This window comes from Procambarus clarkii, chromosome 14, assembly GCF_040958095.1.
Source record: "Procambarus clarkii isolate CNS0578487 chromosome 14, FALCON_Pclarkii_2.0, whole genome shotgun sequence".
NCBI classification, from domain to species: Eukaryota; Metazoa; Arthropoda; class Malacostraca; order Decapoda; family Cambaridae; genus Procambarus; species Procambarus clarkii.
The window spans coordinates 32,294,436-32,307,996 of record NC_091163.1 but is presented as its reverse complement, the minus strand read 5'-3'; the positions used below and the strand labels follow the sequence as shown (position 1 = coordinate 32,307,996).

The following is a 13,561-nucleotide window of genomic DNA, read 5'->3' as shown; positions in this document are numbered from 1 at the left end:
CATGTAGGGCCCGAAACATTGTGTAAATTTTATAATAAATGTTATACATTCTACAGTTATTTATTTATTTTTCTTCACCTCGAACGAAGGTGACTTTTGGAGAAATCCTCTGCCAGTTAAATCAAGATGCAAGAGCACTAGTCACAGGGATAGAAGCCCTAAACAAGCAAATAAAACAGAATAATCAGTCATATTCAGTGAAACATATAATATGTAATTTTATATATTCCTGTTAGCAACCCTAACGTCGGCAACTGGCACGCGTCTCACACCACACGCCATCCGAATTGCTGTGGCCCTCCACCTTGCTGCTCCAATCCACACCAAATATAGGTGTATTTGTAGCGAGGTGGTGGCCGACGGGTACGGTCAACATGGCCTACTCTGCCAAAGCACAGGGGAATGGCACTCAAGGCACAGTGAAATTAACGATATCATCAATAGGAGCCTCACCACAGCTGGATGCCCAGCTGAAAGAGAGCCCCGATACCTTATTCCCCGTAACTCTGATGCTCTTATTGGTCGCCCAGATGGTATCACAGTGAACCCCTTGAAGAATGGCAAGCAGTTGGTATGGGACTACACATGCGTATCAACCCTGCAAACACCTACATTGACTTGAGTGTTGCACAACCAGGTGGCGCTGCTACCCACAGAGAAGCAGCCAAATCTCGTAAGTACAGAGAACTGGATCACCACTACAATTTTGTCCCCTTTGCTTCTGAGACTCGGCGTTTGGGGTAAGAGCGCTACCAGTTTTTTTTAAGGAACTGTGGTTATAGGCTAATTGAAACAACAAGAGACCCTAGAGCTGCCAGCTTTCTTTTCCAGCGCCTCAGTGTGGCGATACAGAGGGGAAATGCACACTGCATCCAGGGTTCCCGCCCGCCACCTGAGGAGCTGGAGGACCTCCACAACTTATGATAATCATCTTTGTGCCCTAAATGTAACGCCTCTTTGTAACTAAGTTTAAATAAAACGAATATATATGTGTACATGCAAAAAATGGGGGTGGTATCTTCTTGAGATGAGGTTATCTTCAGATGATTTCGGGGCTTTGCGTCCCCGCGGCCCAGTCCTCGACCAGGCCTCCTTTTTGTTACACACCCCCAGGAAGCAGCCCGTAGCAGCTGTCTAACTCCCAGGTACATATTTACTGCTAGGTAATAGGGGCATCAGATTGAAAGAAACTTTTTGCCCATTTGTCTCTGCCTCCACCGGGGATCGAACCCGGAACCTAAGGACTACGAATCCGAAGCGCTGTTCACTCAGCTCTCAAGCTCCCTAGTGGTAGTAGAAGAAAATATTAGTGTTCAGTGTGAATCCACAAGGTCTGCTCTGAATACTCCTTATTTTCTTCTCCGAGGCTATGGGTTCTCATACTTGCACTAGAGGTGGTACCCTGATAAATTTAATATATATATATATATATATATATATATATATATATATATATATATATATATATATATATATATATATATATATATATATATATATATATATATATATATATATATTAATTTCATCAACACAAGACAGAACAAGAGTATTAATAGGGTATTAATTTCATCAACACAAGACAGAACACGAAGCAATGGGTATTGAATAGAAGTGTTTGTAGAAAGCCTATTGGTCCATATTTCTTGATGCTTCTATATTGGAGCGGAGTCTTGAGGTGGGTAGAATATAGTTGTGCAATAATTGGCTGTTGATTGCTGGTGTTGACTTCTTGATGTGTAGTGCCTCGCAAACGTCAAGCCGCCTGCTATCGCTGTATCTATCGATGATTTTTGTGTTGTTTACTAGGATTTCTAGAAATCCTAGTAAACAACACAGAAATCATCGATAGATACAGCGATAGCAGGCGGCTTGACGTTTGTGAGGCACTACACATCAAGAAGTCAACACCAGCAATCAACAGCCAATTATTGCACAACTATATTCTACCCACCTCAAGACTCCGCTCCAATATAGAAGCATCAAGAAATATGGACCAATAGGCTTTCTACAAACACTTCTATTCAATACCCATTGCTTCGTGTTCTGTCTTGTGTTGATGAAATTAATGCCCTATTAATACCACATTTTGTTCTGTCTTGTGTTAATGCCACATCACCCCTTCCACCTCACTCATATATATATATATATATATATATATATATATATATATATATATATATATATATATATATATATATATATATATATATATATGTATATATATATATATATATATATATATATATATATATATATATATATAACAGTTTTTTTTTTTTTGCAGCCATGCATGACGGGCAAGGTAAGCTGTGTGGGGAACCCTCTGGGTAGAAGGTAAGGCCATACATGATGGGTAAAGTAAGCTATGTGGGGAGCCCTCAGGGTGGAAGGTAAGGCCATACATGATGGGTAAGGTAAGCTATGTGGGGAGCTCTCAGGATGGAAGGTAAGGCCATACATGATGGGTAAAGTAAGCTATGTGGGGAGCTCTCTGGGTGTAAGGTAAGGCCATGTTTGTGAGGATTCACAGAGCTCATTCGTGTCTGCTTTCAAGATCTACATTTGTTATCTTGAGGTTCACATGCTCCAAGGAGCAGCAGGATGACGCAGACAATCACAGTCTTGAATTGAGGACCACTTTGTAGCAAGGGAACCTATGAACGGTGGAGTAAATACTGACTCAGGCGCCTGGATCAACTCAAGAGCTACGGGGCCAATAATTGGACATTAAAGTGTCAGTAAGTGTCACGGAGCCAGTAAGTGGATACTTAAGTGCTCTGTGAATCTTGACCCACTTTTGTAATCTTCCAATAATAGATTTTCCTTTGTCGTAAATATATCAACATTAACGTTATTACTGTGAAGAACAGCAAGCGTCGTTGAGGGCTACGATAATTTATATTTATATGAAAATACAAGAAGGTGATGAAGGTTGGAGAAAGTATTGAGGCGGTGTGAATTTGATCTATACTCGGCCTCAATGTTTCCTCTTAGGAGAGATACCTGGTCTCTTTGGGGGTAGAAATAGCCTAAGCTACTCTATCCCTTTGTGATGTATCTTTTTTCTTGTCTGAATAAACATACTTGATCTTGAACATGGTCTCTGCCTCGTTGTGAAGATAGTTTAGGAACCACCTGATGTTCTCACCTGAGTTTCCAGTCATATATGACTGTCACTCTTCCCGGAATGTTAAGGAACTAGTGTCTGTAGATGAAGTATTCATTGTCTTCTGTTAAGAAGGTTTAGTAATGCAGTGATAATGTGGTGTTATAAATACACTTCGTAATTCTTCACTCATAATAATGTAAATCTCAGTCTTGCTGTGCTTCTTCTGTACTCAAAGAGAAAATCAGAAGGAGCCGTGATGAGGAATCGAACCTATATGTTAGATGTTCTCCTCGCTCACGCCTTAGTCAGCTAGGCCACGATATGCTCAAAAAGATTGCAACGTGGAGTTCTACTGAGCTCAAAACGGTTTCCTGAAGCTTCCAATGAAACCGAACCGGGATTTTCCCACAATCCCCCCATGCACTTTGGCTCTGTCCTCCAAGAATGTTCTACCTCTGACGCTCCTCTTTCAATACACAGACAGAACTCCAGGTTGCAATCCTTTTGACCATGTCGTGATCTAGTCGTCTAGGGCGTGTACATGTGGGAACACCCACCGCATAGGTTCGAATCCTCATCAGTGCTCCTGATTTTCTCATAGACACATCACGTCAGTGTGATTACTCTCTGGGTACTGTGCTCAAAGTCACTCGTCCACAGCAATATTATTCCAGTGGATGTTAATAATTAAACCAATCATCAAAACAACAGGTACAGTACATTAAGCAACTATTGCGGAACGAACAAAAGTGAACTGTTGCACATAAAGCCAACCCACTTCTTGTACTACTGATCTTGTAGAGGCCCCAAGGAAGACGACCACGACCGAACCTCACCTTTCCTAGGCCTAGAAGAGCACATATACTCGGTCATTAAGTAGCGTATATTACGCCTAAGACTGGTAAAGCCGTGTATTCACTGCCACAGTTTTTAGCATGCCATTTGCACTATTCTAATAGTACGAAACATGAACATGTAGTGGGTTAGAAAAGTCAATATTAACACGCCCAAGTAATATGTGGTATAATTATCATCATTTCTGGAGGCTGGATTGGACTAACTGTTGTGGTGTGCACACAGACCTCAACCCCACCATGCCGCCAGAGCTACGGGAGCTCTATGCACTCTACCAGATGGAGGTTCAATACACGAGTAACGAGAGAGACGGGAAGTACGGCAGCGACGTCAACCATATCTTCAGAGTGAGTCAAACTTCCTTATGTAATGACATCAATCATATCTTCAGAGTGAGTCAAACTTCCTTATGTAATGACATCAACCATATCTTCAGAGTGAGTCAAACTTCCTTATGTAATGACATCAACCATATCTTCAGAGTGAGTCAAACTTCCTTCTGTAATGACATCAATCATATCTTCAGAGTGAGTCAAACTTCCTTATGTAATGACATCAACTATATCTTCAGAGTGAGTCAAACTTCCTTATGTAATGACATCAATCATATCTTCAGAGTGAGTCAAACTTCCTTATGTAATGACATCAATTATATCTTCAGAGTGAGTCAAACTTTCTTATGTAATGACATCAACCATATCTTCAGAGTCAAACTTCTTTATTTCACTTTAATATTTAACTTATTTCACTCACATTTCCCTCATAATAAGTAATTTTTGTGTTACTCATATCTTAAATTTTTATTTAATGAGAATTATGTCTTTTCTTCATCGAGTGTCATCTAATTCTTGGATTTTTTGATAGTGTTTATTCTCGTTCCTTAGGATACTTATTTATTTTTTAGTTAAGATCCATTAAACTTAAATTATACTTTATTACGCTATACTGTTATGTTCCAGTTCCTTTTCTAAATTACACCTTAGTGTTTCGATTCTGTTATAAACTACTGTACTGTCGCTAGAACTACCGAGACCATAATGTAATGGTCTATGTTTGTCATCATTAAGTATCACATTTTCATTGTATACATTTGTTATTTTTCTTGAACTTTCTCATTTTTGTTATCTTACTTCTCTTTTAGTATTAAGTGTTTTACCCCCTCACACTTTTTAATAATTATTTGTTAACCATTTTAAGTGTTGCGGGAAACGCTTGGCTTAATATTGGCTTCATTAGCATGCGTAACTCTTGTTCCTACAGTTGTACATTACTCCTATCTTCTCTGTACACATTCATTTAAATTAACATTTGAATTCGAATTTCAATTTGAATTTATGTAATGACATCAATCATATGACCGTAGTCAAACTATTCATTTTTAATTAGTCATGGCAATTAGTGAAAACTGAGCAAGTGAATAGTGTAATCAGTGATTGATAATATTAGTATTGACATTTAATGGTGATTTAAACGGTAATTTTTGTATATAGCTTTGAATTTGTTATATATTTTAGAAGTACCTGATCTTTTTATCAACTAGGTTCTTCATTAATGTTAATTATTGACACTTGAGCACCTTGAAGATAAGTATACTGGGAAGAGATTGTTCCTGATACAAGGAATGTTATGCAGTCCCCATGGTGTAGTGGTTAAGACACTCCCCTGGTATTTCGCGAGCACTTTGTCCCGGGTTCGTATCCTGGCCGTGGAGGATATACTGGGCGTCAATCCTTAACTGTAGCCTCTGTTTACCCAACAGTAAAATGGGTACCTGGTTGTTAAACGATTTGGCGGGTCGTATTCCGGGGAACACAGGATTAAGGACCTGCCTGAAACGCTTCGCGTACTTGTGGCTGTACAAGACTGTAAGAATTCTTGTATATATAATATGTACTGTATATATATGTATATGCATATATATATATGTATGTGTGTATATATATTATATATATATATATATATATATATATATATATATATATATATATATATATATATATATATATATATATCTATATATATATATATATGTCGTACCTAATAGCCAGAACGCACTTCTCAGCCTACTATTCAAGGCCCGATTTGCCTAATAAGCCAAGTTTTCATGAATTAATGTTTTTTCGTCTACCTAACCTACCTAACCTAACCTAACTTTTTTTGGCTACCTAACCTAACCTTACCTATAAATATAGGTTAGGTTAGGTTAGGTAGGGTTGGTTAGGTTCGGTCATATATCTACGTTAATTTTAACTCCAATAAAAAAAAATTGACCTCATACATAGAGAAAAGGGTTGCTTTATCATTTCATAAGAAAAAAATTATAGTAAATATATTAATTCAGGAAAACTTGGCTTATTAGGCAAATCAGCCCTTGAATAGTAGGCTGAGAAGTGAGTTCTGGCTACTAGGTACGACATATATATATATATATATATATATATATATATATATATATATATATATATATATATATATATATATATATATATATATATATATATATATATATATATATATATATATAAAATGGAAGCGAACACTCTTACGTATTCAGAGTTAAATGGCAAGTTTTTCCCTGAATGCTCTGTGTTCCCTTCTCTGAGGCTGTGGGTCCCTATAATTACACCAGAGGTGGTACCCCCTATATATAATATAATATTTCGTAAGCGAGTGTGGGAAAGTTAGAGGAGTTGCTCCTCACAGCCTCATTTTCTGTTTTTAATGATAAATGAGAGGATGAAAAGAACTTTAGGGAAACTATAGAAAATTATATTAGTACACTCCGAAGGAGTTGCATAATGATTAAGGGACACAAATGCTAGATTATGATACATTGAGAATATCATGGTGATTTGTGCGTCGACAGCTGGAGTGCAGTAGCCTGCGTCCCTTGCTCACAAAGCATCCCTCAATCATCGAGATGGAAAGAGACGGCGGCCAACATTAATCTTCACCTGATTCCTTTGTGGATAATAACTTGGGAAGATCAGCAGCTGTCTCTGGAGGACCTTACGCCTAATGCCTCTGGTTTACTTGGCAGTAAACATGTACCTGAACATTTACTAACTGTTAAGGGTTGCATTCTGGTGAAGGTAAGTAGTTGGCCCTTGGGGAGAGGGATCACCTTATCCAGGACGATTTAGTTGAACACCAGGTTACATTGCTTTTGGTATGTCGTGGTTAAGTGATATAAGGCGTGTGTTTGGGAGTACATAGTGGACAGGTTCGAATACTCTACATGTCTCCTACTGATTTTCTAAATGATTCATCACATTATTATGTTTTCTTTGAGCATGTGCAAATTTAACTCTCTTCCTGTCCCCAGCAATGAAAAAAACATGTATGAGAAAGTATATTGGGGCGAGCACAGGCTCCTGTGACTAACTAGAAATGTAAAAATCGGAACTGACAGTAGATGTGTCAATTCCGTATAAAATGCGACGTATGGCGTATGCGACGATGATGATTTAGTTGCATTAGTCTTTCCTGCACTTGGTAACATTGTCCTCAGCGGGTCTGTACCAGTAGGGCTTCAGGCGCTCCTCCTCCACTGGACGACCACCCCTCTCACCCCTGGCGTGTTTCTCTGTCAGCTGCTACTTTTTGTATAGTTGTACTTAACTAGATGTGCTGGTAGGCTGCAAGTGTCAGCTCCTAGACCCCGCCTGTTCCGCTGTTTTTTATTCTCTCTGTTAATTTTGGGGGATTATCTCTAACCTTAAACTTTCTTCCAGGTTCATCTTGTATTCTCTTTTGCTTCTTGACCGTTGCTCTCGTTTATCGGCATGGCTGCGTTTGGCTGCAAATGCTTTGTCCGTTGATATCCTCTGTGCCACTTTCAAGACCATCAGGTGCTGACCCGGGATAAAAGAGCTTACTTTTGGCTTATTTTTTTTACTAAAAAAAAAGAGCTTTTTAGGGCTAACTCTTAATGCAGTTCACGTGTGGGGCCTGTCTGGTGTGCTGGCGAACTGTGTCTCCTGTTCCTGGCCGATCTCTACGGAGTGAAACATGCACAAGTCCCTAAGTTATGAGTACGAGAGGTTTGATCATCTGCAGGTAGGCCTGTCTGCCTCTGCTGGAATCGAAGGTTACTGGTCTCTCGCGCCCAATTTCCGGATCGTGAGCCATTCATGGTTTGTGCACGAGATCAGGGAGGTAACTATTCTCAATGATTTATGGGTGTCCACCGATTTGGAATACTTAGCCCTAGTTTACAACCTCCTGCATGGTGCTCTGGTGATTTGATAGTTTGCTGCATCTGTATTGAATTGTGTCCTTTCCTTTATGTATTCTCATTTCTGGGTTTTGTTGGCTCTGATTTCGGATTGTCGGGCTGGGGAGAGTCATCTTCCTCGGAAGTGGCGTTTCTGTTCATTTGGTCCGAGCGTTTAGTCCCTGTGGCATCAATCTCCTTCAGATTTTCTAGTGTAAAATGAGACTTTGGCTTTTCCGAGTGGTTCTTTGTGATTGAGAATTAGATTCTTCATCTTGGGGCTCATCATACTCTTCGTCATATTTGCACCTCTGACAGAGATCCGTTTTCTCCTGGTGTAAGTGTCCGTGCGTCATGCTCTACACACACCTCAGTCACAACTGATACTGAGTAACAGGCGAAATCTGCAACATGGATGCCTTGCTGGAGATGGTTGTCGGCACTGATAGTGTATGCAACACACACGTATGCAACGTATGCAACACGCATCATACACGTACTACGACTCCTGGTTCAACTTTGATGACGAGCAGACGACTGGACGACACCGCCTGGGAGCCGCCGGATCACGCTCTATTTCGCGATTTTGGATTTTGATACTGCCGTTTGGCGTTCCTATTCAACGGTTCGGATTGTTACGACGCCTGGCGCACATATCGCCTTGGGGTCAAAGGATAGTTGATAGATTTTGAACGTTCATTGGCTGGTGGGGTGACGGTGTCCGACGTCGGCTTGGCCAAGAGGTGCCGGGTGTTGGTGGGTCCTGGTGGCCTCCTGGTGTGACCCCCAGACGTGGTGGGCTCCTGGTGTGACCCCCAGACGTGGTGGCCTCCTGGTGTGACCCCCAGACGTGGTGGGCTCCTGGTGTGACCCCCAGACGTGGTGGCCTCCTGGTGTGACCCCCAGACGTGGTGGCCTCCTGGTGTGACCCCCAGACGTGGTGGCCTCCTGGTGTGACCCCCAGACGTGGTGGGCTCCTGGTGTGCCCTCAGACGTGGTGGGCTCCTGGTGTGCCCTCAGCCGTGGTGGCCTCCTGGTGTGACCCCCAGACGTGGTGGGCTCCTGGTGTGCCCTCAGACGTGGTGGGCTCCTGGTGTGCCCTCAGCCGTGGTGGGCTCCTGGTGTGCCCTCAGCCGTGGTGGGCTCCTGGTGTGTCCTCAGCCGTGGTGGGCTCCTGGTGTGCCCTCAGCCGTGGTGGGCTCCTGGTGTGTCCTCAGCCGTGGTGGGCTCCTGGTGTGCCCTCAGCCGTGGTGGTCTCCTGGTGTGCCCTCAGCCGTGGTGGTCTGGTGTGCCCTCAGACCTGGTGGGCGCCCAGCTTATGCTCTGCCGGGAGGCTCTGGATGACTTTTGAGTTTTAGTTGGGGGCCGAGTTTTTGGTTTTGCTCCCCAGTGTTCTGTGTGTGGGGCGGGGCAGGTGCTTGTCCCCCTGAGGGACTCCCGGGGCTCTCCAATTCTCTGCATGCCTATGTGTTTAATGTCTGCAAGGCACATTAGTTTCCGCTGATAGGTGACAATCATTTCGTAATTAGGATTCGCGATTTACTCTTTATGGGTACGCTGGGGCGCATACGATCCCACGATCGTCGTCGTCCCTAAGTCAACAACAACAACATAGCGGTACTACCTTTTCTTTTACAGTAATGTTCCAAGGATTGGGAAACAGCAATATTCTGATCAGGTATGGTGTATAATCCTTGTAATTTTCCATGGGAAATAGATATCAACAACTAATATAGGTGTTATGTCCGCTGTTTTGACTGGAAGGTTTAGTCCCCTTTTACCTTTCTACAGTACCAGAAACTCCACTCGGAGATGGTATGGGTTACTTCATTACTGTGATGGGATGATTACTTACACTGTTTCTAAGGGTTGAAAACTTTATAATTTTTATGTTAGCAACTGTGTCTACAAAGACTTTTAAGACTCTAATGTGTACAGTTGCACAGAAATCACGAGAAATTGTACATAGTAATCACTTCTTGAGGCATGCCTGGCCCTGGATATCTATGTCTAGTTTGTGTCTGGTTCTCAGTCACAGTTTCTGTCATTATCAGTTTTTAGCTTATTGTCAAAGTTCTCCTCTGACAACTCCCAGATCTGTTTTGGGGTAGTTACTGATTGAACAGGAAAGGCACCAGTACCAGCTACCTGGCTTGGGGCAGGAGACTTGAACAGCTGTCACCGTCGTTTATAGGTCTGGTATTGGGGAAAAGTTAGTGTTCGTCTGTGAACACTGCCTCGAATGATGTGCACCTTACCACGAGTGACTATATGCATAGTTACCCGAGATGATCTTTGGTGAACGGTTCATGCTCAAATGTGATGTCCCACTTGCTTACAATACAGTAGGAGAAAACTGTCTTGGTGAGACTGTTCCTTATGGTGATGACTGAGGTGTAGATCAGTAATCCTCTGCCAAATGGTCTGTGTATTCACAACTGTAACAAGCTGCAGCTTTCTGGCGTGGACTCCAACGTTTGGCATATTTATGGGGTGAATTAGTTTGCTAGCAAACATCACCTGTGTACCTTTGTGGCTTAAATCTTAGTGGACTCTTTGAAGAAGAGTGCTGAGGCACTCATTGCTTTCCAAGCTTCATGTAACTCCAGACAGTGTTTGTCACCGCCTTCAGTCTGGTGTCACCTGAAGCTTGGAAGCCAATGACGAACACTGGCTGGTGTCACCTGAAGCTTGGAAGCCAATGACGAACACTGGCTGGTGTCACCTGAAGCTTGGAAGCCAATGACGAACACTGGCTGGTGTCACCTGAAGCTTGGAAGCCAATGACGAACACTGGCTGGTGTCACTTGAAGCTTGGAAGCCAATGACGAACACTGGCTGGTGTCACCTGAAGCTTGGAAGACAATGACGAACACTGGCTGGTGTCACCTGAAGCTTGGAAGCCAATGACGAACACTGGCTGGTGTCACCTGAAGCTTGGAAGCCAATGACGAACACTGGCTGGTGTCACCTGAAGCTTGGAAGCCAATGCCGAACACTGGCTGGTGTCACCTGAAGCTTGGAAGCCAATGACGAACACTGGCTGGTGTCACCTGAAGCTTGGAAGCCAATGACGAACACTGGCTGGTGTCACTTGAAGCTTGGAAGCCAATGACGAACACTGGCTGGTGTCACCTGAAGCTTGGAAGACAATGACGAACACTGGCTGGTGTCACTTGAAGCTTGGAAGACAATGACGAGCACTGGTTGGTGTCACCTGAAGCTTGGAAGACAATGACGAACACTGGCTGGTGTCACTTGAAGCTTGGAAGACAATGACGAGCACTGGTTGGTGTCACCTGAAGCTTGGAAGACAATGACGAGCACTGGCTGGTGTCACCTGAAGCTTGGAAGCCAATGACGAACACTGGCTGGTGTCACTTGAAGCTTGGAAGCCAATGACGAACACTGGCTGGTGTCACTTGAAGCTTGGAAGCCAATGACGAACACTGGCTGGTGTCACCTGAAGCTTGGAAGCCAATGACGAACACTGGCTGGTGTCACTTGAAGCTTGGAAGACAATGACGAACACTGGCTGGTGTCACTTGAAGCTTGGAAGACAATGACGAGCACTGGCTGGTGTCACCTGAAGCTTGGAAGCCAACGACGAACACTGGCTGGTGTCACCTGAAGCTTGGAAGACAATGACGAACACTGGTTGGTGTCACCTGAAGCTTGGAAGCCAACGACGAACACTGGCTGGTGTCACCTGAAGCTTGGAAGACAATGACGAACACTGGTTGGTGTCACCTGAAGCTTGGAAGACAATGACGAACACTGGTTGGTGTCACCTGAAGCTTGGAAGCCAATGACGAACACTGGCTGGTGTCACCTGAAGCTTGGAAGCCAATGACGAACACTGGCTGGTGTCACCTGAAGCTTGGAAGCCAACGACGAACACTGGCTGGTGTCACCTGAAGCTTGGAAGCCAACGACGAACACTGGCTGGTGTCACCTGAAGCTTGGAAGCCAACGACGAACACTGGCTGGTGTCACCTGAAGCTTGGAAGCCAACGACGAACACTGGCTGGTGTCACCTGAAGCTTGGAAGCCAACGACGAACACTGGCTGGTGTCACCTGAAGCTTGGAAGCCAACGACGAACACTGGCTGGTGTCACCTGAAGCTTGGAAGCCAACGACGAACACTGGCTGGTGTCACCTGAAGCTTGGAAGCCAATGACGAACACTGGCTGGTGTCACCTGAAGCTTGGAAGCCAACGACGAACACTGGCTGGTGTCACCTGAAGCTTGGAAGCCAACGACGAACACTGGCTGGTGTCACCTGAAGCTTGGAAGCCAACGACGAACACTGGCTGGTGTCACCTGAAGCTTGGAAGCCAACGACGAACACTGGCATCACCTGAAGCTTGGAAGCCAATGACGAACACTGGCATCACCTGAAGCTTGGAAGCCAACGACGAACACTGGCTGGTGTCACCTGAAGCTTGGAAGCCAACGACGAACACTGGCTGGTGTCACCTGAAGCTTGGAAGCCAACGACGAACACTGGCTGGTGTCACCTGAAGCTTGGAAGCCAACGACGAACACTGGCATCACCTGAAGCTTGGAAGCCAATGACGAACACTGGCATCACCTGAAGCTTGGAAGCCAACGACGAACACTGGCATCACCTGAAGCTTGGAAGCCAATGACGAACACTGGCATCACCTGAAGCTTGGAAGCCAATTACGAACACTGGCTGGTGTCACTTGAAGCTAGGAAGCCAATGACGAACACTGGCTGGTGTCACCTGAAGCTAGGAAGCCAATGACGAACACTGGCTGGTGTCACTTGAAGCTAGGAAGCCAATGACGAACACTGGCTGGTGTCACTTGAAGCTAGGAAGCCAATGACGAACACTGGCTGGTGTCACTTGAAACTAGGAAGCCAACGACGAACACTGGCTGGTGTCACCTGAAGCTTGGAAGCCAACGACGAACACTGGCTGGTGTCACCTGAAGCTTGGAAGCCAATGACGAACACTGGCTGGTGTCACTTGAAGCTTGGAAGCCAATGACGAACACTGGCATCACATGGGGGCGGAAAATATTGCTGCTTCTCCATATTGTTATTTGTTTGTTGGTGATGACGTGCTGATGTTTGGTAGGTTGGGTTGTCGCATGGCGGCGTGAGCGGTGTGGCACGAGCGTCTGAGCGGTGAGACACGAGCGTCTGAGCGGTGTGGCACGAGCGTCTGAGCGGTGTGGCACGAGCGTCTGAGCGGTGTGGCACGAGCGTCTGAGCGGTGAGGCACGAGCGTCTGAGCGGTGTGGCACGAGCGTCTGAGCGGTGTGGCACGAGCGTCTGAGCGGTGTGGCACGAGCGTCTGAGCGGTGAGGCACGAGCGTCTGAGTCTGGAAAGATGCCTCGCTGCTCC

At 44.3% G+C, this 13,561-nt stretch overlaps 1 protein-coding gene across 1 annotated transcript in view; it reads left to right on the top strand.

Annotated features, from left to right (window-relative positions):
* Nucleotides 1–13,561, top strand: part of LOC123771022 (uncharacterized) — a 570,661-nt gene that overhangs the window by 483,587 nt on the left and 73,513 nt on the right. Inside the window, exons 29-30 of the mRNA XM_069324755.1 lie at nt 2,288–2,305; nt 4,193–4,314. Of these exons, the coding sequence (XP_069180856.1) occupies nt 2,288–2,305; nt 4,193–4,314 (140 nt within the window). The remainder of the gene's footprint in view (nt 1–2,287; nt 2,306–4,192; nt 4,315–13,561) is intronic.